This window comes from Neophocaena asiaeorientalis, unplaced genomic scaffold (assembly GCF_003031525.2).
Source record: "Neophocaena asiaeorientalis asiaeorientalis breed wild unplaced genomic scaffold, Neophocaena_asiaeorientalis_V1.1 scaffold5, whole genome shotgun sequence".
Classification (NCBI taxonomy): domain Eukaryota; kingdom Metazoa; phylum Chordata; class Mammalia; order Artiodactyla; family Phocoenidae; genus Neophocaena; species Neophocaena asiaeorientalis.
In genome coordinates this window covers 12,471,133-12,496,594 of record NW_020174698.1, presented here as the reverse complement: position 1 = coordinate 12,496,594, position 25,462 = coordinate 12,471,133, and the positions used below count along the sequence as shown (strand labels likewise).

Sequence of the window (25,462 nt, the reverse complement as noted above, 5' to 3'; positions counted from 1 at the left end):
AGCACTATTTCTGGAAATTGTTAGGGTTAATTTTCAGATTTCATGGAATTAAAGACTGAAGAGGTGGTGAAGAATTGGTGGGAAACTTAGTTCAGAAGTGTGGTTGTAAATGAAAGCAGAACCAAAGCACAAGAGCTTCAGTAACAGAAATGGTAAGAGACATTTTATACAAGGGAATCATCTGAAGATATTTGTCAGCAGGGGGAAGAGGATCTCTTAGAGTGAGAACTGAAGATGTGGGATTGAGGGAGCAGGGGAAGCAAGAAAGGATGGAGTCAAGGAGGAACATGGAGTGATAAATCTTGGGAGAAGCAATGCTTCTTCACCTGAGCATGAGAGGGTAGTGGTGGGTAAAAAAGGGAAAAGATTAAAAGAGATTGTAATTTGGAGAGAAGGACAATTTTAAAGAATCCAGAATGATAGCATAGATTGTTAAATTTATTTTTCTTATTTTTACAGATAACATGTTCCTGTGTAGTGCCCAGTTTGCTCTGCATTCTCTTAGCAAACAGGATAAATAAATAAAAACTACCTAAATAATGCATGTGTATATACCAGCAGTTACTGCATGTTTATTTCTACTGGCAGTCTATTCTGATTTGTGCAGAGTTTCAGGAATTACTCATAGGTAAGCATCTAGGATCCTTAGGCACAGACACAAAAGTAACTTAGCATGGACTTTTGTATTCTTCCTCACTCTTCTTACTTTATCTAATTCACAGCATCACCTTGTGTCTGCAGAAATATTGAAAGCTCCAAATTATTTTCTCAGCTGATTTTTTGATAGATTATCTGTAAATAGCCTGATAGAATATTATAGTCTAAGAGTTTATGTGTTTTCAAGACATCCTAAGAATCTATAGTAGTTCAAGGCAACACTTGACAGCTAGTCTATTTTAGCTGTCAGGTTTGAAATGCTCCTTCTATACATTGTATTATTTAAAATGATCATGAGTTTTAAAGAAAATTAACTGCTACACTAAGCAATCTCCACAGATTCTCGGAATTGCCCGCAGGGAGTAATGAAGTATGCAGAAACAATTCACATTTGGACTTTTGCACACAGTGAAGCCAAGGGTATTCAATAAAGTATGCAATCCTTTCTGAGTGTCTGTCCCGTCACTCTAGGGATAAGACACAACTGTTTTGAGGGCAATGTCAGAACAACTTACCATCACCAGTAAATGAACATGGCCACATTGCTGGTACCCGAAGACTAATAATGGACAGTGACAAACATTTCACCAACTATGCCTTATACACAGACTTTCTCTGGGATCTAGCAGAAGGTGTGATCACAGGGGATGAGCACTGCAGCTAGCGCCTATTTAGAAGGCTTTGGCCAAAAGTAAGTGCTCCATTATTTTTTCTCCTGGAACAAAATCTCCATGAATTTAATCACCCATTTTCTAAAAAAGTAGGACTGTTTTAAGTCCACCCCAAAATAAGTGAGATTTTTAAATTATTATTTTATCTCATTGTTTCATCCATTTTGACACAAAATCTTATAAGCAAAGCCTATCTCTAACAAGGGAAGTAACCTATTTTCATCATTATCACCATCATTATCATCATCATCCTCACAGATAGCAATTAATGATCACTTACTATGCACCAGTCACTTATGCACTCTTTTTTATCTTACTTCATCTTCCCCAAATTTCAATTAGGTAATTTTATTATCACTATTCACATTGAAAAAAAATAAGACTACTAAGCACAAAGATGTTAAGCAATTTACCCAAGCTTTTAAGTCATGATGGGAACCCAGTCCATCTGAAACCAGTTTCCCTGTTATCAGCCACTACCCTGTGAAGACTTTTGTAATTCTACCATGTATTCATTGCTAATTTGTTTTTAACAAAGACTACACTGATGTTAGTATCCATCAACATTCCATTGCAGCAAGTGATATCCAATAAGATTCCATTTCACCAAGGGGCCTCCAATAAAAAAGGGAGTCAATCATTTTATCCTGAATTAAGTTTTCATATATATACCACAAGAAGGCATGTTTTCCTTTTTCAAAGGTTTGTGTCTTTATGTATTAACTGAGGATGAGGATGGTTTGGTTTGAAAGAAGATTAAATTGAGGATTCTATGATTAAGATTGTCTAAAATTTTAATAACAAATTTCATTTTATACAGCTGTCTGGAACGAGGCAATCAGATATTTTACTTTTTAATTTAGAAAAGTAAGGCATGAACCTTGGTTAAAACAAGATTTGTGGGGCATCCCTGGTGGCGCAGTGGTTGAGGGTCCGCCTGCCGATGCAGGGGACGCGGGTTCGTGCCCCAGTCTGGGAGGATCCCACATGCCGCGGAGCGGCTGGGCCCGTGGGCCATGGCCACTGAGCCTGCGCGTCCGGAGCCTGTGCTCCGCAGCGGGAGGGACCACAACGGTGAGAGGCCCGTGTACCGCAAAAAAAAAAAACCCAAAAAACAAAAAACAAGATTTGTGGGTGACATTAAAAAAACTCTTAGGCACTAATACTTCTGATACTATGGTAGACAATAACGACAACTACAAAATCACATCTTTTGTTGTAGTGCTGCATTCAGAGGAAGTAAAGGAATCTCCAAACAGAATCCTCCCTCCTGCTCCACGAAGGGGACAAAACCCTGCTGATACACGAAAAGTGAAGTCATCCTGAGGACAAGTGATTATATTAAAACTGGAACTCAAAAACTAAGTGTACAAGGAACAAAGTGGGGGTGCAGGGGCTAAGTGCCCTTATTAGGTCAGAGACAGTGGGATGAACATATGACTGTCCCAGGGGCTCCTGAGAAGACAGCAGTTTTCAGATCTCCTCCAAATCCCACCATAAAGACAGATAGCAAAGGCCATGGACAATATTTATTACAAAATGGAGTGAACCCTAAAGTACTTGTGAATGGGGACAACTGGCCAGTCAAACACCCACCAGGTATCAGTGTTTGCAGAAGAGGAAGTAGGAGGAAACAATGGGGATTCTGAGATACCTGAAAATAGGGAACCCTACTACAGCCAACAGATATTTTCTGAAAAGTGAGTCAGAACAACTTGAGATCATCAGTTGAAACTGGGAGGGACTTTGCCCAGTCATTAGCAGGTGAGCATAAAGTGTTCACCGTGAGGTCTAAGTGCTGATGCCATCAGGTACCCTATGACCTTGAGAAACTGATGAGCCAGTGTTGACTTTCAAGACAGGACCCCTCAAATGGTAAGAAACTGCTAGGAGTGGAATAAAAGTTGAGCAGGACAGGGACAATAGAGACAAAGAAAGATAAGGTCAGATAAAAATGAGGGAAAGAAAAATAAATAGGACCTCATAATCAAAGTCCCAAACACAGAAAAGACCATCATGAGTAACAGTCTGAAAAAGCAACAAACAACAAATTTATATCACAAAGTACTTCAAATACTGAGATTTTCAAATTCAAAATTTAATATATATGAAATGTTTTAAGAAATAGAATATAAATTTATAAGGACAAGCAATAGGAGATTGTGAAAATAAATAAGATTTGAAAAGTAACTTATAATAAAAATATAACATATAAAAGCTCATTGGATTAGTTAAAATAATCTAGAGCTCAAGATATAATTAGTGAATATATATATTAGAACTGATTAAATTCTAATCAGAATAAATATGGCATAGAGACACAAGGAGATGAAAATTCTGAAAGAGATGTTAAGAGAGAACAAATAGTATACATACATAACAGATTCCTAATCAGCAGTAGGAAATAAATTAAGACACCATATTTGAAGAAATAATGGCTATGAATCCCCCAAATTGGTAAAAGAAAAAAAAATTGTGTCCTGGAAGCACTTCACAATAAAAAGAAGCTCTTGTTCCAATAAACTACAGTGAAACTGTAGCAGATACAAGGCAAAGAGAAAATATATTTAAAGAAGCCAACTCTATTTACAATAGCCCGGAGATGGAAACAACCTAAGTGTTCATCATCGGATGAATAGATAAAGAAGATGTGGCACATATATACAATGGAATATTACTCAGCCATAAAAAGAAACGAAATTGAGCTATTTGTCATGAGGTGGATGGACCTAGAGTCTGTCATACAGAATGAAGTAAGTCAGAAAGAGAAAGACAAATACCGTATGCTAACACATATATATGGAATTTAAGGAAAAAAAATGTCATGAAGAACCTAGGGGTAAGACAGGAATAAAGACACAGACCTACTAGAGAATGGACTTGAGGAAATGGGGAGGGGGAAGGGTAAGCTGTGACAAAACGAGAGAGTGGGATGGACATATATACACTACCAAACATAAAATAGATAGCTAGTGGGAAGCAGCTGCATAGCACAGGGAGATCAGCTCGGTGCTTTGTGACCCCCTAGAGGGGTGGGATAGGGAGGGTGGGAGGGAGGGAGACGCAAGAGGGAAGAGATATGGGAACATATGTATATGTATAACTGATTCACTTTGTTATAAAGCAGAAACTAACACACCATTGTAAAGCAATTATACTCCAATAAAGATGTAAAAAAAGAAAAATTCTGATAAAATACTAACCAAAAGAAATCTGGAATAATTATAATATCAGACATACTACACTTAAAAAAAGATCCCTATATGGAATACAGAAGTTATCATATAAACATGAATGTTCAGTTCACCAGAAAGATATAATTAAACTAGTATAAAACTTATAAAACAGTTAACATAAAAATTGAAAAAACTATAGGCATAAGCTGATAACTTTCCATCATAGTAGGAGATTTCAATACAGTTTATTCAACTATTGATACTTCAAATATTCAAAAAATTAATGAAGATACAGAGTATCTTCACACACAAACTTGACTCAATGGATATAGAATTGTGCTTCCAACTATTAGAAAATGCACATTATTCTCAATAATATATGGAATATTTACTAAAGCAGACAATATATTAGTTCATAAGAGCTCAACACATTTCAAAGAATACACCATTTTCTCTGACCAATACACAATTAAGTTAGAAGTTGATTAAAAGAGGATTATCTTTATAATTCCCATAAGTTTGGAAACTTTAAAGTACTTAAAATTCTAAAACTTCCATGTAATATAATAATTAAAAAATTACAATGGAATTAAAGAATGCTTAAAACTGAATGATAATACTATATATATACAAGCTTGGGAGATGCTGTTGAAGTAGCACTTAAAGGAAAATTTATTGCTTGCCATATGTGTAGAAAGGGTAGAGACTAATAAAATAAGCATACATATTAAGATGTTTAAGAATGAACACAAAAATCTTAAATAAATCAGAATCAAAGCAAATATACATTAATAGTAGAATAGATTAAAATGTATTTATTCACAAAGTACTATACAGCAGTGAAAATGAATGAACTATAACTACACAGAAACACTGATGAATCTGAGAAGCATAACGTTAAGTAAAAAATCTCAGAATATGTCTTATAATGTGAAATATATATGAACCGGTGATAAAATTAAGAAAAAAAATCAAAAGAATTGAAAAAAAAAAACACCAAAATTCAGTGTTTTAGTTACCTCTGCCAGGAATCAAGAGATGGGATGGGGAGAGTCCAAAGGTAGAGCCACATTATTTTTAGTGTCTAGTTTTTAAATATACACATATATGTTATTTTATGTACAATATCAAATAATAAAATACTTTTAAAGAACAAACACGCATGGAACAATTTGAGTTTGTGGAGGAGAAAAGTAAATTCAAATTCTAACATTAATTTGTATGCAAAGTTAAATTACAGAAAAGGATAATCATCTCTCTTGTTAAATCTTCATTTCTTGAGGAATTATTTTAGAAATGGGAAGGTCCTTTTTTTTCTCTTTCTGTTTTTAAGTATATAATCAAGCTCTTGGCTTAAACAATGAAAAAGGCAATTATAAAAATAATAATTTATTTAAATCAATGAAGATGTCTTTTTAAAAAAATGGTCAAACAATTTTTATAGACCACAGGGAGAGATTTAATAGTCTTAAAATTTAAGTGTCTGCAATTTAGTTTATTTGGGGGAAAATATTTTGGTCAACATTAGGCAAATCAATTCAATATATAACTGGCATGACTAACACTATTTAAACTAATTTTTAAAACTAAGCAAATAATGTTTTAAGACTTTTTCTACAGCTGCATCTTAATCAGACTATTACGTTTTCCCATGCACTGCTAGAAATGTGACTGGCATATGTTGTGTAGTAACAAAACTGATTCACTTATTTGAAAGTTAAAGTGTTGATATGCCACCATTAGTTAATTGCATATTATTTTTTATTAGCAACTTAAGTAGCCTGAAATAACATAAATAATATGATTTAGTCATGAATTAACTCTTATGGGGCTTTTAGGTTGGATTTGATCTCTTTAGAAAAGATTATTTTAATTGTTTATAAAAGAAAATTACAGATAATATCAACATAAAGCAAAGCATACTCTTCCTGTGTTTAAGAAGTTAAGAGAATTCATTTTTTTGCCACTAGATTATCATTTTATAATTCACTGACTCATTAATAGTTTCATGATTGTCTGAAAAAGTGAAATCTTCTTTCAAATGTCAAGAACATGCTTATTAGGAAATTCTGGCTTTCTAAAATTCTTTAAAAGTTTCACTCCTTGGACATACAATCAATAAAAAACAGGTTATGCTTTTTTTCTGTTTTTTGTTTTTGCGGTACGCGGGCCTCTCACTGTTGTGGCCTCTCCCATTGCGGAGCACAGGCTCCGGACACGCAGGCTCAGTGGCCATGGCTCACGGGCCCAGCCGCTCCGCGGCATGTGGGATCTTCCCAGACCGGGGCATGAACCCGTAACCCCTCCAACGGCAGGCGGACTCTCAACCACTGCGCCACCAGGAAAGCCCAGGTTACGCTTTTATTGATGACAAGTGGTATACTTCGGTTATGTTTAATTATAATCTTTTAAAAGAAGTCCTTAACCTAAGATATACCAAACATGTAAATTAGGAAGAAGACTATTAGCCTTTACATCCATAGACATTTTAATTTTACCTGACCTTATTTAAATTTTCAGACAAATTTCCAAGGTAGCTGAATTTGATATCTAAAATATCCACCATACTTTAATATTGATGCAAATTACTTATTAATTTACCACATTTATACAAGAAAAAAATGCAGAACCAAAAAAAATGAATGAGCATTTTAAAAGTTAGAAAGTATTAAAAAACAAATTGCAAATGTAAGCTACAAGGAAGTTGTCTAAAAAATGGAAATCCTGACTAGTTCTCTGCTGGGTTTGTCTGAAGTTTTATTAAAAAGTAATTAATTTCTATAACAGATTAAATTTATCAGTATAGCCTTAAAAAGTTAAATTCATTATTTTAATAGCAAAATTAGATCTCAGGGAATTTATAATGATCCAAACCTGTCTATGCAGATAATTTTGGTGAGGTGCTAACAGTAAAATCCTCACTATTTACTATCAGAGAAAAATATTACAGAAAAAGATGTCAAAGTTAAATTTCAGCACAGAATCATCTCAAGAAATGTTCTCACTACATCACTCCTTTTAAAATACTCATTTTGAGGGGCAAGCCAACCTAGCTTTACTTAAATGCTGACTATTAGATACTAAGAACAAAAGAACTATGGATTCCTGTAAAATTTTTTTCCTTGACACCCCAACACCCACTGCGAAAAATATATTGTCAGTGTCTCAGCTCTGTAAAGAGCCTTGAAAACCTTCTAGGTGCAAACCTTCCCTTGGCACCATTTGCCTTTTAATAATGTATTTTCTCATTTCTTTGCTTTATTTCATGTATTCCCTTTGGGCAAGTTCCTGGGGAATGATGTTTTAGGATGTACAAGGGTTTTTTTTTCAAAGAAAACATTTTCCAAAGACTTAAAATATTAATATCAATAAGAAATGGTTGCACTGTTTAAAATTCAAAAATATGAATATTTCTTTTGCTTTTAATTTTTAAGGTAATAGATCTTAAATATAATACAATCTCATGCCTCTTGATGTCTTCCTGCAAACTCCATGGAAAGGTAATTATTCATTATATATTTACCATATATACAAAGAAAAAATACAGAATGAAAATTAAATGACTATTTAGAAATAAAAAAGCTACATCCTTTGAAAAAGTAAATCTACAAAAACAGGCATTGATTAATCCATAATAGTCTGTGAATCATGAAAAATTTGATTTTGCAATGTAATTTTCACTGATGTAATAGAGAAATGTTATTGCATTGCTGATTCTTTTTTATCCCTATAATAACTCTAGGTATTCGAGAATCCAGTCCCGTGGGATGGTTTCAAGAATCTCAATCAGAGCAAGCCACAAGAATTCAGAAAGAGATACTGCCCCTCTCTTTTACATCAGTCTTTTTCCACATATTAACAACCTCCCCCACCCCCACCAAAAAATCTGGAAATGAATTGCATTCAGGACCAAAGCAGAAAAAATGACCTATCAGAGGTGGAGGATCTGGTCCTGTTCAGAAGACAAGAGATACAGGCACTAGAGTAGAGAATTTGGTTGGAAGGAAGCAATGGGCTCAAAGCAGGAACTATTTCTTGAGCCTTCTTTAGCTAAAGACAATAAGTAACTGAAAAATAAATAAGAAGTCTGACAAAAGAAAAATTATATAATGTTGGAAAAGGTTCAGGAAAAGAATAATGGTTCTTTAGTTTAAATGATCTTTAGTATGTTTGATTTAATAAGTATCTGAGGCAGTTTTTGATAGTTGCCTCTAAAAAGGCATGTCAAAAAATATGTGCTATAAAAATATAATTTTCATATACTTAGAAACCAACTTATTAAAATGTATCGTTCCATGATGCCCTGGACATTTATATCTTCTTATCCATAAGAAGCAATATACTTCCTTCCTCACACCTTTCTCTTTTCAGTTACTACTCTTATTCTTACTACTTCTATTACTCCTATTCTTGTGAGATTAGACTTTCTGACAATTCCTTCACATTTCACTCCTTTATATAAAATAAGCCACTGCCTTCTGTGGCAATAAGTCTAAAGTTTTTTGGCTTGCAGGTTCTTTACCTCATAGTTTCACCCTACATGTCCTTACTTTTCACTACTTTCTAACACAAGCCAAAGCAATCTTAAGAAAGAAAAACTGAACTGGAGGAATCAGGCTCTCTGACTTCAGACTATACTACAAAGATACAGTAATCGAAACAGTATGGTACCAGCACAAAAACAGAAATAGAGATCAATGTAACAAGATAGGAAGCCCAGAAATAAACCCACACACAAATGGTCAATTAATCTATGACAAAGGAAGCAAGAATATACAATGGAGAAAAGATAGTCCCTTCAATAAGTGGTGCTGGGAAAACTGGACAGCTACATGTAAAAGAATTAAATTAGAACACTCCCTAACACCATATACAAAAATAAACTCACAATGGATTAAAGACTTAAATGTAAGACCAGACACTCTAAAACTCTTAGAGGAAAACATAGGCAGAACATCCTATGACATAAATCACAACAAGTTCCTTTTTGTCCCATCTCCTAGAGAAATGGAAATAAAAACAAAAATAAACAAATGGGACCTAATGAAACTTAAAAGTTTTTGTACAGCAAAGGAGACCATAAACAAGATGAAAAGACAACCCTCAGAATGGGAGAAAATATTTGCTAATGAAGCAACTGACAAAGGATTAATCTGCAAAATTTACAAGCAGCTCATGCAGCTCAATATCAAAAAAACAAACAACTCAATCCAAAAATGGGCAGAAGACCTAAATAGACATTTCTCCAAAGAAGATATACAGATAGCCAACAAACACATGAAAGAATGCTCAACATCACTAATCATTAGAGAAATGCAAATCAAAACTACCTCCCCCTGGTCAGAATGGCCCTCATCAAAAAGTCTACAAATAATAAATGATGGAAAGGGTGTGGAGAAAAGGGAACCCTCCTACACTGTTGGTGGGAATGTAAATTGATACAGCCACTATGGAGAACAGTATGGAGGTTCCTTAAAAAACTAAAAATAGAACTACCATATGACCCAGCAATCCTACTCCTTGTTATATATCTGGAGAAAAACATAATTCAAAAAGACACATGCACTCCAATGTTCATAGCAGCACTATTTACAATAGCCAAGACACTGAGAAAACCTAAGGGTCCATTGACAGAAAAATGGATAAAGAAGATGTGGTATATATACACAATGGAATATTACTCAACCATAAAAAAGAATGAAATAATGCCATCTGCAGCAACATGGATGAACCCAGAGATTATCATAGTAAGTGAAGTAAGCCAGACAGAGAAAGACAAATATCATACGATATTGCTTATATGTGGAATCTAAAAAAAGCATACAAATTAACTTACTTATAAAACAGAAATAGACTCACAGACATAGAAAACAAACTTATGGTTACCAAAGGAGAAAGAGAGAGGAGGAATAAATTAGGAATTTGGGATTAAAATATACACACTACTATATATAAAATAGATAACCAACAAGGACCTACTGTATAGCACAGGGAACTCTACTCAATATTTTGAAATAACATATAATGGAAGAGAATGTAAAATAAAAGTGTATATATATATATATATATACGTATATATATATATATACATATATATATGTGTTGAAGCTAATCACATTACTGTACACCTGAAACTAACACAGCATTGTTAATCAACTATATTTCAAGAAAAAAATTTAAAAAACACAAGCCCCCAACTCCAGCCAACTCTTCCTTTGATTGCCTCTATATACTATGCTTGTTTGCCCACTGTGAAATAATAGAAAAATATATATATTAGTCTTTGCTCCTAGTTCCTGGTATAAAGCTTGTAAATCCCTTGGAATTTCCTGGGTGACAGGAGAGTCTTTTGTTCTAATTTGGCAATGCTTGGTCGGCCTCTAGATAGGGGTTTGTCATCAGAAAGACCAAGCCAGATTAGAAATGTGGCACTTTCAGCCTCACACCCCACCCTCCAGGAAGGGAAGAGTGCTAGAGATTGAGTTAAGGATCCATCATGCCTATGTGATGAAGCCTCCATAAAAGTCCCAGAAGTACGAGGTTCAAGAATCTTCTGAGTTGCTGAAGACATCTACATGCCAGAAGGATGGTGCACCCCAACTCCATAGGGACAGAAGCTCTTGTGCTCGGACCCTTCCAGGTGTCGTCCTGCGTATCTCTTCATCAGGCTGTTCATTTGTATCCTTTATCATATCTTTTATTATATAATAAACGGGTAACCCTAAGTAAGCTTTCCCCTGAGTTCTGTGATCTGTTCTACCAAATAATTTAATACAAGGGAGGGATGTCATGGGAGAGTCTAATTTGTAGCCAGGTAGGACAGAAGTTGTGGATAACCAGGGGACCTACTATTTTTGACTGGCATCTGAATTTGAGGAGTAATCTCATGGGACTGAGTCCTTAACCTATGATATGCTAACTCCAGTTAGTATCAGAAATGAATTGAATTGTAGGACATCTAGCTGGTGTCACAGAGAATTACTTGGTGTGAAAACAATCCTACTTGCATGGTGTCAGAAGTGTTAGGAGTGTGGTAGTAGCGTGAGAGTAATGGAGAAACACACAGGAGTAGTGAGTTTCTTTATACCCTCTTTTTCCAATTATCCAATCCTAACCATTTTTAAATACAAATCCTGGAGTTACCTCCTATATGAAGTCTGTCCTGACTACCTTTGGCTGTAGGGGAAGAGTATGGAGTGGGATAGTTTCAGAGGGCTTTCCTGAGCATGAAATATAAGCTTTGCTCTTGAATCAGTGAGACAATTCTGTACCCTTGTAATTATTTTCCTTTTTTTAAACGCCTGAAGCAAGTCCATGTGGGGCTCTATTACTTGCAGTCAAAAAAATTTGTATGAGATATATGGCAAGTACCACCTCTACCAATTGTCTTGTACTGTCCTCAGTACTCACTAAAGGTTGAACACAGCAGAAGCACTCAAGAAACACTGAGATCTGCTCTGCCCAATGCAGTAGCCACTGACCACTTGGGCTATAGGGAATTGAAATGTTACTAGTACAAATTGAAATGTGACTTAAGTGTAAAATACACACACAATTTCAAAGGCTCAATTAAAATTATGTAAATTATCAATATACTTCTATATTGATTACATATTGAAATAATATTTGTATATAGACAAATAAAATTATTAAAATTGTTTTCGCCTGTTTCTTTTTACCCTTTAAATGTGTCTACTTGAAAATTTAAAACTATGCATGTGGCTCACATGATGTTACATTATATAGCACTGATTTAAAATGATTTGTCTTCTTAAATCCAGAAACATGGGAAGGAAATTTGCTATTTCCCAGAATTTTAGAATTTATAGGGAAATTTATAGTTGTATTCTGTATAATTTGAGCTATCCATACCCAGATTGTGGCATTTCAGAGAGTATTTTCTGAGAGTTTGGTCTCTTTATGTTATATACAAGATTAGATCCATTCCTTACTATGTATTCTTCTCAGATATATAATTATAATTAAGCTAATGAGCATTAGAAAACAACAGCAAAGGAAACATTATTGCTCAACCATATGTGCTCTGTAGCAAATTTTTAGTGACTGAGGGTTTAAGGCAGAAGCAGGATTATTTATTCCATTCTACCTTAATCACTGAAAAGACATGTATTGAATGCAAGTCACTTTAATCTTCAGGTTCAAGAACATGTATTTCTGCTACAAGTTATCATTTCAAATAACGTAGTTTCGTTTTTTGAGTTTCAACATAAATAACATGAAAAGTTATCAAATTCCTGTCAGAGGGTTTAGTATGAAATGACTCAATCTCTGAACATGTTAAAAAATAAATATTTCATGAATTTCAGCTTGAAATTCATACTGTGTGCCAAAGAGAATTTATCAAAGTCAAAGCAGTACTTACTTGATACTCTTGCAGGTTTTTCTGCTAAAAATAAAGAAAAAAAGTCTTGCTTAACTCAGGTAAAATGCAAAGAAATTATACATCAATAGGCTATATAAATGTATCTAATATCTTTAGACTTTCTTCCTTATTGTACGGGAGTTGGTGAAGAAATGTAACTCTATTGCCTGATAACATGGATCTTTGTAAGCTGTGACAAAGTGAGAGAGTGGCATGGACATATATACACTACCAAACGTAAAATAGATAGCTAGTGGGAAGCAGCCGCATAGCACAGGGAGATCAGCTCGGTGCTTTGTGACCAGCTAGAAGGGTGGGATAGGGAGGGTGGGAGGGAGGGAGACGCAAGAGGGAAGAGATATGGGAACATATGTATATGTATAACTGATTCACTTTGTTATAAAACAGAAACTAACACACCACTGTAAAGCAATTATACTCCAATAAAGATGTTTAAAAAAATGGATCTTTGAATAACTTAATTGCTTTTATGTGTTTCACAGCATATTTATGCTTTTTAAACACTCATTAAAATTGCAGGATCTTTTTAAAATTGCTTTGGTTTAACTATAATTATACCTAACTCCAGTGAAATTGCTTTGTATGATGTAATTAATCTAAATATTTGCTTTACAGTTTCCAAATTCCATAAAATATATTATTGAGAATTATTTTCCTTTCACAGATGAATAAAGACAAATAACTACCCATTAGACTATAAAATATAAATCTTAAAAAGTGACATGCAAAATCAGCTTAATTTTCCATAATCATTTATTTATTAGTTTCAATGAGGGATTATAATTCTTCAAATATGTTTTTCCATTAAACTGTATGAATGTAGGACAAAGACATAAAGTGGAATGATTGTCCCAAATACTATAGCAGACATTCTAACTTTCTGAAACAAAGAGGATTGGTAACATCTATATTCCATTAACATTAGTCTCATTTAAAGGGCTAGGTTTGAAAATATAATTTTTAAGGAATCTGCATAACATGTTTTACTTTGAGACTTGTAGAGTTTCTGATATAAAGCTAAGAATTACAAGTTTAGAAAAGTTAGATTAATGCCAACAGAAAGGTTTATTTTTGTGGGGGGGATACTTATGTTTTCGGTGATATTACAGCAGCACGTGTATAAAATTGCAAAACAAACAAAATAATTCAGAAAAATGCTTTAGTAAAGCTAATGTTATAATTTTTCCTTTAAAAATACTAGCGTTGGCTAAAGAGACAGGAACTTAGAAAGGAATAAAATAAACATTTATTGAGATGCAATGAACCATTCGTTGAGTGAAGGAATGAATAAGAATGTGCCTGTATTCTCAACCAGCTCTAGGTTGGACTTGTGCTTTCACATATAACAATTTTTCCCTTCTGTGTATTCATAATATGAAGATCTTAGAAATAATGGACTCACAGAATAGAGTAAGAAAGGAGTATCCATCCAATGTCCAAATCCCTAGAATCCCTTGTGCAGCCCTCTAGTCTTAGCACTAATAGACCACTTCCTTGGGGACAAAGTGGGGTACATTTTATCTTTGGGCTGCTCCGATTGGTAGAAAGCTTTCCCTTATATTTGCCACAGTGTGGTAGGATAGTGAAATGTAGTTGAATGGGCTTAAGTCTTTGATGTCACATCCACTTGGAGGCAATTCCTGTCTCTATTATGTAAACACTGAGATGTTAGACTTCCCCTCATCTAGCATTAACTCGGCTATAAACTGGGAATGATAATTGGTCCTGTACTAAGGAGGAAATTGAGCTAATAATAGGAAAGGACATAGCTACAGGTATTCAAAATAATCCATTTCTTTTCATTCTTCTGGCTAAATATCTTAAAAGGTATCAAGTTTTGCAGAAAGTTCCAATATAAAAATTGTGTTCCTGTATCTTTGTACAAATTTGATATTTCTCTTATTCTAAATGTTACCCCTTAATATTACTGATAATTGTGTCTAGATATGCCCTGCCATTGCAAGTATACATACTACAGTAAGAAACAACAGGGAACCAGTGAAAAACAAGATTCCTCCCCAACACCTGCCCCCCACCCCCGGTACACACACACACTAGAGATCTATGTATTTACTATGAATGAAAATTCTTGCTCAATTATGGCATGTTTATTTAGCACTTTAAAATTTAAAGCATTTACGTTTTGTTACATTTTGGATTAATTAGATTCGCCTAAAATTTTATGACCCAGACTACATAATTCAGCTGTACTCTTATAGTTTTATGATAATATCACCAAAATAGGTCATTTTCATTTTAGGTAAAGAACATCTACCTGACATGTGCATGCTGGCATCTGCCTTCTACTACCCACTTTGCATCTACATTGAATTAATTTCAAAGACCAGTATATAAACAATAAAAATATATACATGATATTAGCTACATTTTATGTAGTCATAGATAAAATGAATCTCGGCATCTCGGCTTCCTCTTTTTACTACTCTCTCATTCTTGACTGTAGTCATGCTGTGAAAGTCTTTTGCAATAAAATAAATTTTTCTTCTGGTATGTACTCAAATATCTTATGAAGGTTTAGGTTGTTAATAGTTTCTATTTCTCCACATTTCCTAGTTTTCCACTGAAATGTAAGCTTTCTGCTAGATTTCCTACCTGTCCACTTCCTCTGCTGTTAGCAGGAGTGTATACCTGCTAGACTTCCTTGCTTTAAAAAAATTTAGTGTTAATATTAAACACCAACGTAATTCAGGCACCTCCACATCAACACAGCATTTGAATCTTTACAAAGTTCAAGATTACCTTTTGTCACATTGTGTAATTGAAGACTTTCTTTTCTAGTTGGCACTGTATATAAAGAAAATGTAAATTAAAATATGAATTTTTAAAGAAAATGTTCATAAAATTTTGGTTCACTTCATCTCTAAGCTTTAGCAACGTGAGAATAATTTAAATGTTGTAAATATTTTCTTGAGGCTTTAAAAAAATTTCTTTTCTACTAACACCTAACAAAAATAAATGACTGTTTTGTTTGCATAAACAAAGATATAACATAATCAGTGATTTCAGGGTACTGAAATGAATTAGAGCCCATGGACAATGGGTCATTACAATTAACTGAATTTAGGTATAAACCAGAAAAAAAGTGTCATCTTTTGTTGTTAACAATCTTTTTGGTATGGCTAAAAATGCTTTCCTCATGACTCGATAGAGTATTTCTCTGACGATTAAGGCCTTTGCAAGTTTTTTAGATAACTACATGGAAATCAGTGATTATCATATTATATTATGTAGTTTACTAAATAAATAAACCTAATGTTAAGAAAAAAAGCAACTTACAATGCAGCCTCTAACTAGCTGCTCACCAATGACCCAACACATGACTGCATACTGAAGGAGTGGCCTGCCATCCACTGCTCCTTTGACACTGCCATTACCACATAGCCAGGATTATTGACCACATTTCTTTTTTTAATCAGACCAGCAATCATCACATACATAAACAGAAGTTTTATTTAAAATTGAAATAAATTTTGACTCAAAATATTTTGACTTCAGGGCCTTTCAATCTTTTAAAAATTACCTTTTTCTTCTTTAAGATGTTTCATTTCTGCTTTTTCTATAGAGATAAAATGGTAATTAGAATCATATACATATTTATTCATAGGTCTTCCTAAGGTTTGGAATTACATATTTTGTAGTCAATATTTACAATTCAGGAGTTATATGAAAAGAACTTTATGGTGCTAATTTAGCAATAATAGGTGGAGTTTGCTTTGAGATCTAAATTCCTGTTCCCTTTAGATATCTAATAATAATGCAATTCATACACCCGTTGCATGGGTAACACCAAAATGAGCTGCGGTTCTGACACATGCTTTAAAATCAGCGTCCGTATTTTCATGAATTGCTTTTAAGTAGTATAATTTGTGTAATTACATATTTTTGAATTCCTGTGGTTTTTTTTTTTTGGTACGCAGGCCTCTCACTGTTGTGGACTGTCCCGTTGCGGAGCACAGGCTCCAGACGCGCAGGTTCAGCGGCCATGGCTCACCGGCCCAGCTGCTCCGCGGCATGTGGGATCTTCCTGGACCGGAGCACGAACCCGCGTCCCCTGCATCGGCAGGCGGACTCTCAACCACTGTGCCACCAGGGAAGTCCAATTCCTGTGTTTTTGTCACTAATTTGATATACGTGTCTTAAGACGTCTTTACCTTTACTTTCCTTTTCAGATTTTTCAATTTTCTTCTTCACTAGAGGGTAAAATAACAAGAAACCATTGGTTTATAAAACATAATTTTCTTACTCAATCTTGGAGTAAATATTTGGAGTTGAAATTTAATCCCATAAGTGAAAGGGGGTCAAGGCTCTACTTTTTCAAGATGTGAAGAAAAAGTCTCCCTCCCATGTGTGAGAACATATGTATTTTTGTTACCCTTGGTTACTTGGCTTTGTAAGGCAGAGCCCCCTTCTTTTGTTTTTGGTTTTTACATGTTTTGAAGTAAAGCTAGAGGAAGCCATGCATTTATTAATAAGTTTAAATGAGTAACAGAAAAAAATTAAATTTTTTATTGTTATCTGTAGGAAATGAGAATTTGTCAGCGCTATGGATGCTCAGTAAATGAACTGTTGAGTAAAAAAAATGTAAGAATCACAACATATCTCTGGGCAAAATGTGGCCACATACTTTTTAAAACAGAGTTTTGGTTGATTGGTGCTTTTCTTCAACTATATTTATCAGACAAGAGTAAGAAGGAAACCAATATTTAATGATGACAACGACGTATGTAGTGGGAATGTTATATATGTTATTTCATTTAATACTTATAACAAGTCTTTTGGGAAGTCATTATGCCTGGTCTAATAGATGAGGAAACTGGGAATCTGAGCTGTTAAGGTATTTTCCCAAATGTTACACAGCCAGACAGAGACTCAAATTTAAATACTGTTCCCACAAATCTATGTTACCTCCTCTGGGAAAGTAAATATTTACCTGATGCTGTTACTTCTGATGTTTCCTCTTTAGAAAAAAAAAAATAGAAAAAAGGAAGAAAAATAAAAGGAAAGAATAGTTTTGTTTTTCAGTAGCAGACAACTGAACTTCCTCTGCATGTATTTCCTATTAAATTCCAATAATAATGACAACAGACACATACACAAAATGGCAAATAGACATACTGGTAACTAATATTTCTGAAAACTAACTGGAATCTATTCTGGAAATAGAACCACTCTACAAATTAATCTTAAACAGTCGATTCATATATGGTAGAAAGAATCAATTTGAAGATCTTTGGGTGGTTTTCTCAATTACAATTATAAATCTCCATTACATAATTTTTTTTTTTTTTTTTTGCAGTATGCGGGCCTCTCACTGTTGTGGCCTCTCCCGTTGCAAAGCACAGGCTCCAGACGCGCAGGCTCAGCAGCTGTGGCTCACGGGCCCAGCCGCTTCGCGGCATGTGGGATCTTCCCGGACCGGGGCACGAACCCGTGTCCCCTGGCTCGGCAGGTGGACTCTCAACCACTGCGCCACCAGGGAAGCCCCTCCATTACATAAATTTTTAACACGATCTGCACATGTGCATGCATACATTCATTTATTAAATATTTATAAAGCAACGTCATGTATAAAATGTATTGAGTGCAATGGGTGGTGTTGAGAGATGAGATTTTAAAATATCACAAAAGTAAACTCAACTCATGATGACTACAGTCAGAGTAGTGAGACAAAACATAAAAATGTTATTTGTCTTAGCCTATGATAATGTAGAACCAACCCTTCATTTTGCTCTTTTAGTAAATTCATGGAACAATTATTTTTAAAAATATAACATGGCAGGCTTTAAAAAATATAGCTTTCCTTACAAATCAGTTCAAATGATAATATTTTCTATAAAACTGATACATTTAATTATCAGTCTAATATAACTTTTTTGGAAGCTATTTTCAAAGTTCAAGGAAAACTAGTTAAAACATTTTATAAGAATGAAGATGTAAAATAATGTTTCATAAACTAAACAGTATTTGCCAATAATTATGCTGATATTTCATATTAGTATTCTAGTTTTGACTTTCAACCCTTAATTTTTGTAATACCCTTCATATTAGCAGCAATTACACAAACTAAATATACTAGAGATTTCTGCCAACCCAAAGAAAAATTTTAGGCACAACTTCTAGATACACTCTTGATTGATATGCAACTATTTCCCCCCAGGATAATGTCTGGGTCTTAATTTAATAGTACTAAATAAACAGTTTCATTTTTATGAAATTGCATAAAATTTCATAAATTTTCAAAAATTTCATAAATTGTTGCATTCTTACTACCATTTGAAATGCCAAAATAAAACAGTGATTCTGAAATACTAAAACAACTCACCTTCAGCTTTTGAAAAAATATGAAAATAAAAAGCTAATGTGTTAAGATTAAATAATTGAAGACAGGTATTCTGTGTTCTGAACTTTTTTTTTTTTTTGCAGTACGCGGGCACTGTTGTGGCCTCCCCCGTTGCTGAGCGCAGGCTCAGCGGCCATGGCTCACGGGCCCAGCCGCTATGCGGCATATGGGATCTTCCCAGACTGGGGCACGAACCCGCGTCACCCGCATCAGCAGGCGGACTCTCAACCACTGCGCCACCAGGGAAGCCCTTCTGAACGTTTCTTTAACCCAGCAGTGATGATAAGAGGAATCTCCACACTGTGTTTACTCAATAAACCCTAACAAAAAACTGAAAGTACATAAAAGAGAGATGCAACCATTTTTTTTTTTTGCACAGGTATTAGTTATGGTAGCTCTGTTAATTACACAGATAATGACAACACAAGTCATTTTAGGCATTTCTTCACATACCCAGGTATAGAGTAATGTATCTAATAGGCACTCAATAAATACATGTTCAAGGATTAATGAATACAATACACACAAATACTCTTTGTCAGTAAGAATCATTTATATAGGTAATGGTGTAATATCTATTGCATTAACGAAATACCATACTAATTTTTACTGCATGTACAATTTAAAGAAACTATAAAATTAAAATTAATTAAATAGAAAATTCTTAAAATTTTAGAATGGTACACTTACTTGGAGTTGGTTTTGGTTTGTCTAAAAAGTAAAGAAGAAAAGAGAGAAAATAAAAGAAAAAGTCAGTGATCATTTTCTATCTATAGGTAAAATACCAGCCCTTTATATTTCCTAATTCTGTTTGTTTGAGTTAAAATAGGAAAAGACTAAACTTATATTAAAATGAGCAGCAGGCAATGCATTTTGAGTAATTTTTAAGTCATATTGCAATGAATTCCTCAAAGAAGTTGTAAAGCTTGAAAGTATAGGGTCTTCTTGGTCTCTTCTTATCCCTGTAAAGCCTCATATTTCATTTTATGAAAAATGAATGCTCAGGATAAATCTGAACTCCTTACTGGTTCTGAATGGCATAAAAGGTATATTCTGCCATGTCTTTTCAGAATACATATTAATATTAATTAATATTAACTATTTAAACTCTTCCAATCCAGTATTTTGAATAAAGGAGCTGACTTTATAAAATCTCAGGAAAGATAAGTGAATGGTGGGTGAAAAACACAAAGCTATACTATCTAAATACATGATTTTTTTCTCCAAAATACCTTGTCTTCTGAAATTATTAACTAAAAGCATTAGTTATGCAGTTTTACACGTAAATATTCATTAAAAAACTAGACAACATTGCATCATGATTGCGAAGAATTTGAATCATCCAAAATTAGGTCAACTAATTCATTAATGGTGGGAATACAAATTAATATAATTTTTTAAAGAACAATTAGGGATGTCTATAAAAATTACATTGACTGTATCATTGTACTAAAAAAATTTACTAATTTTACCCCAAAGATAAATTTACAAAACTAGACAGGTAGGTATATTTTTTATTGTATATCATTAAAGAAAGCTTGTTAGATAACTTAAACATAGGTCAATCAGAGACTAGTTAAGTAAACTGTATACAACTATACAATAGAATATTATTAATGAAGAAATGCTTTATGTACTGATATAAAAAAATCTTCAAAAATACATTCTTAAATAGAAAAACCTAGGGACAAAGCTAGTTATAGTATGTCATGATTTGTGTAAAAAAATTGGGAATATATATAATTTGCATATACATATGTGTGTATGTCTTTTACATATATTGCTAGAAGGAGACATTAAAAAATAACAATGATTACCTATCAGACATTTTTGGATATTTTGGGAATGGGAATTGGTAGAATAGGAAAAAAGATGAGAGGGAGGGATATTTTCACAGTTAGCCTCCTATATGCCTTAGTGTTGAACCATGCCAAGTATTATATATTTTTTAAATTGAATAATAGTTGTAAAAGTATTAAGCTATTATAGAATGGGATAACTTCTATTTTAAGCAATTAAACCAAGTTGAAATTCATGATTAGTTTTCAGTGAAATGTTATATGTGCAATTTGACAGGATATTTTACAGTATATAAACAGTGAATCAACATTACCAGTATGATAAATGATATTAATATTGACATCAGTGAAATACTGAATATTTTGGAAGGGTATTATGAACCATGAAGGCAAATACTATTTTGTTAATACTGCTGTATTATAATAGAATGCTTAGCAATCCATATATATTGGTTATAATATTTAGCAAAATGTTTACCAGCACTACCACAGCCCTTATATTAGATAAACTAGATTCTACCACAAAACCACAAGACTAAACATTACCAAGAAATAAAACGAAAGGTACTTATATGTTTTGCTTTAATTTTCAAATTTAATAAAAATAGTGAATTAGGACAGAATATAAACCAGAAAGGCAAAAACACCTGTTTTTATAGATGGAGATTCTTTTTCTTGATGTTCAGCTTTTTCTAGAGAGAGAAATCAAAATTAACTGACACTCTGTAGATTGTTTGCATAGCAAGCAATTTAGTATTTACATATTTGCAGGTGATCCTCAGCATGCCTCCAAAGTCATTTGCATGTAACTTGGAACACAGGAAGCATATTGCCATAGAAACACATTATAAACAAGGGCAGGTTCATTCTCAGGACATCCTGTAAGATACTTCGAAGGCGCTAGCCCTCTTAGGGCCATGTGGTATAAGAAGAAGATAGAATATGACAAAAAGGAGAATAATAAGAAGAGGATTTTTCTTTCTTTGCTGAAGGTTGAATCATTCTTTGAGGGTATTTCAAACCAGATGACATTTGCCTTTGGCATTTTACAAGCTCCCTTTTTACCACTCTGACTCCTACTTCCTTTCTTGCCACATCAGAAGCAATTTGGTGCTGGCCAGAAGCAATTTGGTGCTAGTCAATGGTTTCTTGTTGAAAATGTAACCTAGACTTGCCTTATTCCAGAAAGTGCAACACTTTGTATTTTCATTTTTCTGGAACACCCTCTCTTTTCAGGTTCAGTTAGAACTCTCACAGATGAATCTCAAGTAAATCAAGGACATGAAAACTGTAATCAAAATGTGGAATTGATATTCTTCTCAGCCCTTTGAAAAATATTTGAATTAAAGTACATTTTAGATCTCTCTCTTTCACCAAAAGTGGAATTTCAAATAAAGCTATGTAGGGTAGGATATTTTGAATGGAGTTGAGAAGATTTGGAAATACAGCAGATCACTGCCAAGTGTTAGTTCTTACTAATCACTTCCAGGTTTAGTCCTCCTGAACTGTTCTGGTTTACCTGTCCTTTCCTTCCCTCATCCTGAATTTGGAGGTTCTCTGAAATCACTACTATTTCCTCCCCATCATCTTGCACCAACAATGAAGTAAGTGGGGAGATGTGGGACCTATGTTGTCATAAGGTTTAATTGGATATTTGTAAATTAGGGATTGATAGCATTCAAGAATGAACTTCCATGAACTTAAGTTGTATACATTTTAGTGTTAAATAAGCATGCACAATAAAAGAAGCCAATATTCAAGTTATTAAACTGTCATAATAACACTGCAAAAGTATAATAAATTAAAGTAAAAATAATATAAAATATATATTCAAAATACATGCAATAGGTTCTGGGAGGTGATTATATTCTTTTTAGGCTCCTTATATTTTGCCATATCTCCTGAATCACTAATATGACCTCCTAACTGGTCTCACCAAATTCATCTTTGGACCTTGTCAATTCATTTTTCATACATGAACCAGAGAATATTTGACAAAAGCCACTCATATCTTCATCCAAGCCTCTGTTTCACAAATATATGTATGAACCAATATCATAATTTTGACACAATTTTGGACATATTTACTACCTGCGACAATGGGCAAATATTCACACTTTTCTGAGCCCAATAGTCACCTTTTAAACTCTCTACACCAGTAACATCTGTATGACTCCTGAACAATAAAATGGACAATCTTTAAAATCTATACTCATGAGAAAATTCCATGATTTTAATAAACAAATGGCAAAACATTTATAATTCATAAAATTATGAATAACATTAATACTAAAACCTACCTACCATATAATTAATGCTGCTTATAGGAAACAGATTAAAAACAGTATGTGGTTCATAACACCAAAAATTGTATATCATTTCATTTTCCTTTGTTATTCATTATGTATGTTTAAAAGATTGCCCATTTACCCTAACTTCTTAGTGTTATTTTATAGCCTGTATGGACTCATTCTTTTAGTATTAATAATAGTGATACAAATTCCAAAGATTTATTCTGTATAATTATACTGAATTATTAATTAGTAGTGAAAGATAAAGATGTTAAATCAAAGCTGCAGCAATAACATTAATTTATCACCTATAGAGGTACTTTAGCCTTGGGCAATGCTAAAAGTCACAATTGGGGAAAAAAAGCGAGCAAATTGTTAAAGTTAAAATGGCCAAGCGATACTTTCCAGATTTTATTTTCGTGTCTTACTTGTTGGTTTGGGTTTGACTGTGGAGAATGAAAGAAAGCAAATGGCATATGATGAATACAAACCATGGGAAAAAATAACTCTTTAGCATTTGTATTTATTCCTTCTTCATTTTAAGTTCTCATCTTAAGCTTAATCCATTCTTTCTGAACACTATTATTTCACTGTCAGCAAATACATTAAACACACTGCTTATTGAAAAACTAAGACGCACAAAATTTTATGTAAAATTTGAAACAATCTATATATTTGGGACACAAATACATTGGGCTAGTTGCTTCATAATCTCCAAATACCCATATAACTAAGTGAGATGCTTAACACTTTAGGGTGAAAATTAGAGGAATGTTAACTAAAATTATGAGCTAAGGCAATGACTGGAATAGAGTACAATGGTTGTATGGGGTAATGTGAAAATAGGGTTTCTTTCTCATGAAATACAATCTATAATTTCTATAAATAATTAGTTATCTCCTGAAATCTATTATATTTTCCTCTGAGAACTGTATTCAAATCCCGATTATCATGATTATGTCAGTTAAAAGAAAGAAATTATTTCACAGGCCTTTTCCTTTGGAATTATTTTTAGTAAGAAATGGGACTCCATTCATGGTGGAGGTAGGTAGGATTTCCATCTTGGGATCGAAGGGAGGAGATACAGTGTTTCAAGATGTCAGTTGAGATGGAGACTTAATTTTGTTCATCGTTTTAGGAAAGAACTTCAGAATTTCAAGAGTGTGTACACTCCTTTTTTTTTCTCACATGAAATGATGGTTTGATATTTTTGCTTTGATATTATACGTTCTATTGATCATTCTTCAAGGCAGATTTTTAAAAGTTACACAATCATAGAAGTCTCTGCGGCACTCTCGTGAATGGAAATTATTCCATCTCTACACGAACAGCAGACGGTTTCAAATTTCTGTGATTTTAAAATTTGAGGAAATGTATTTTGAAAATGAGATCAAACACCTAAAAATAGTACATGCTAATCAATGCATGACACAAATTTCCTTGTGAATTATCTGTAAGCTTAGGTCAATCACACTTAAAAAACTAAAGGATGTCACTCTAGTTTTCCACTGTTCATTTTTATTGAGTATAACTTTTAGTTATTTACAAGAATCAAGAACCTTAGAATTTATGGCACTAAGAGTGCACATACTTCAGTAAAGATGTGTGTGTCTGTGCTTGTGCATGTGTGGGTGTGTGCCAACATAACATAAAACTGATACATAGAAGAAAAATCTAAAATAGCTCATTTACCTGTTTTTTCTATTGTGATAGCTTTTGCCTGCTTGACAACTTTTTCATCTGTGATAAGAAAAAATATTAACACAAGTGGAAATTTTAAATGTATCAGTACAAAACAGTGACACATTTCAACCTTGATATTTTGTATTTTCTTTGAAATAACACCAATACTGAGACAAACTTAGCTGTTTTCTCAGTAAAACAGCAAGTGATATCTTTTATTCAAATTGGATGGAAGCACAAAAAATTTTGTCCAGCTGCATATGTCCTTTGCAGCTTTCTTGCCATAAAGGTTTTCCTAATTCAAATGGTCCCCTAACCCCTAACCAAAGTATACTCTATCGTTTGCCTTCACTGTATTTCAGTGTATTTATCTACACTGAAGTACACATAAAACATGTATTCCCTTTTCATTATTGAATA

The 25,462-nt window shown here is 33.6% G+C and overlaps 1 protein-coding gene across 1 annotated transcript in view; it reads right to left on the bottom strand.

Annotated features, from left to right (window-relative positions):
• TRDN (triadin) overlaps positions 1–25,462 on the bottom strand; it is a 372,172-nt gene that overhangs the window by 13,798 nt on the left and 332,912 nt on the right. The window contains exons 30-38 of the mRNA XM_024759083.1: positions 25,052–25,099; positions 23,788–23,805; positions 21,716–21,760; positions 19,960–19,980; positions 17,860–17,886; positions 17,081–17,119; positions 16,450–16,485; positions 15,669–15,713; positions 12,888–12,911 (exon numbers count right to left, since the gene is read on the bottom strand). Of these exons, the coding sequence (XP_024614851.1) occupies positions 12,888–12,911; positions 15,669–15,713; positions 16,450–16,485; positions 17,081–17,119; positions 17,860–17,886; positions 19,960–19,980; positions 21,716–21,760; positions 23,788–23,805; positions 25,052–25,099 (303 nt within the window). The remainder of the gene's footprint in view (positions 1–12,887; positions 12,912–15,668; positions 15,714–16,449; positions 16,486–17,080; positions 17,120–17,859; positions 17,887–19,959; positions 19,981–21,715; positions 21,761–23,787; positions 23,806–25,051; positions 25,100–25,462) is intronic.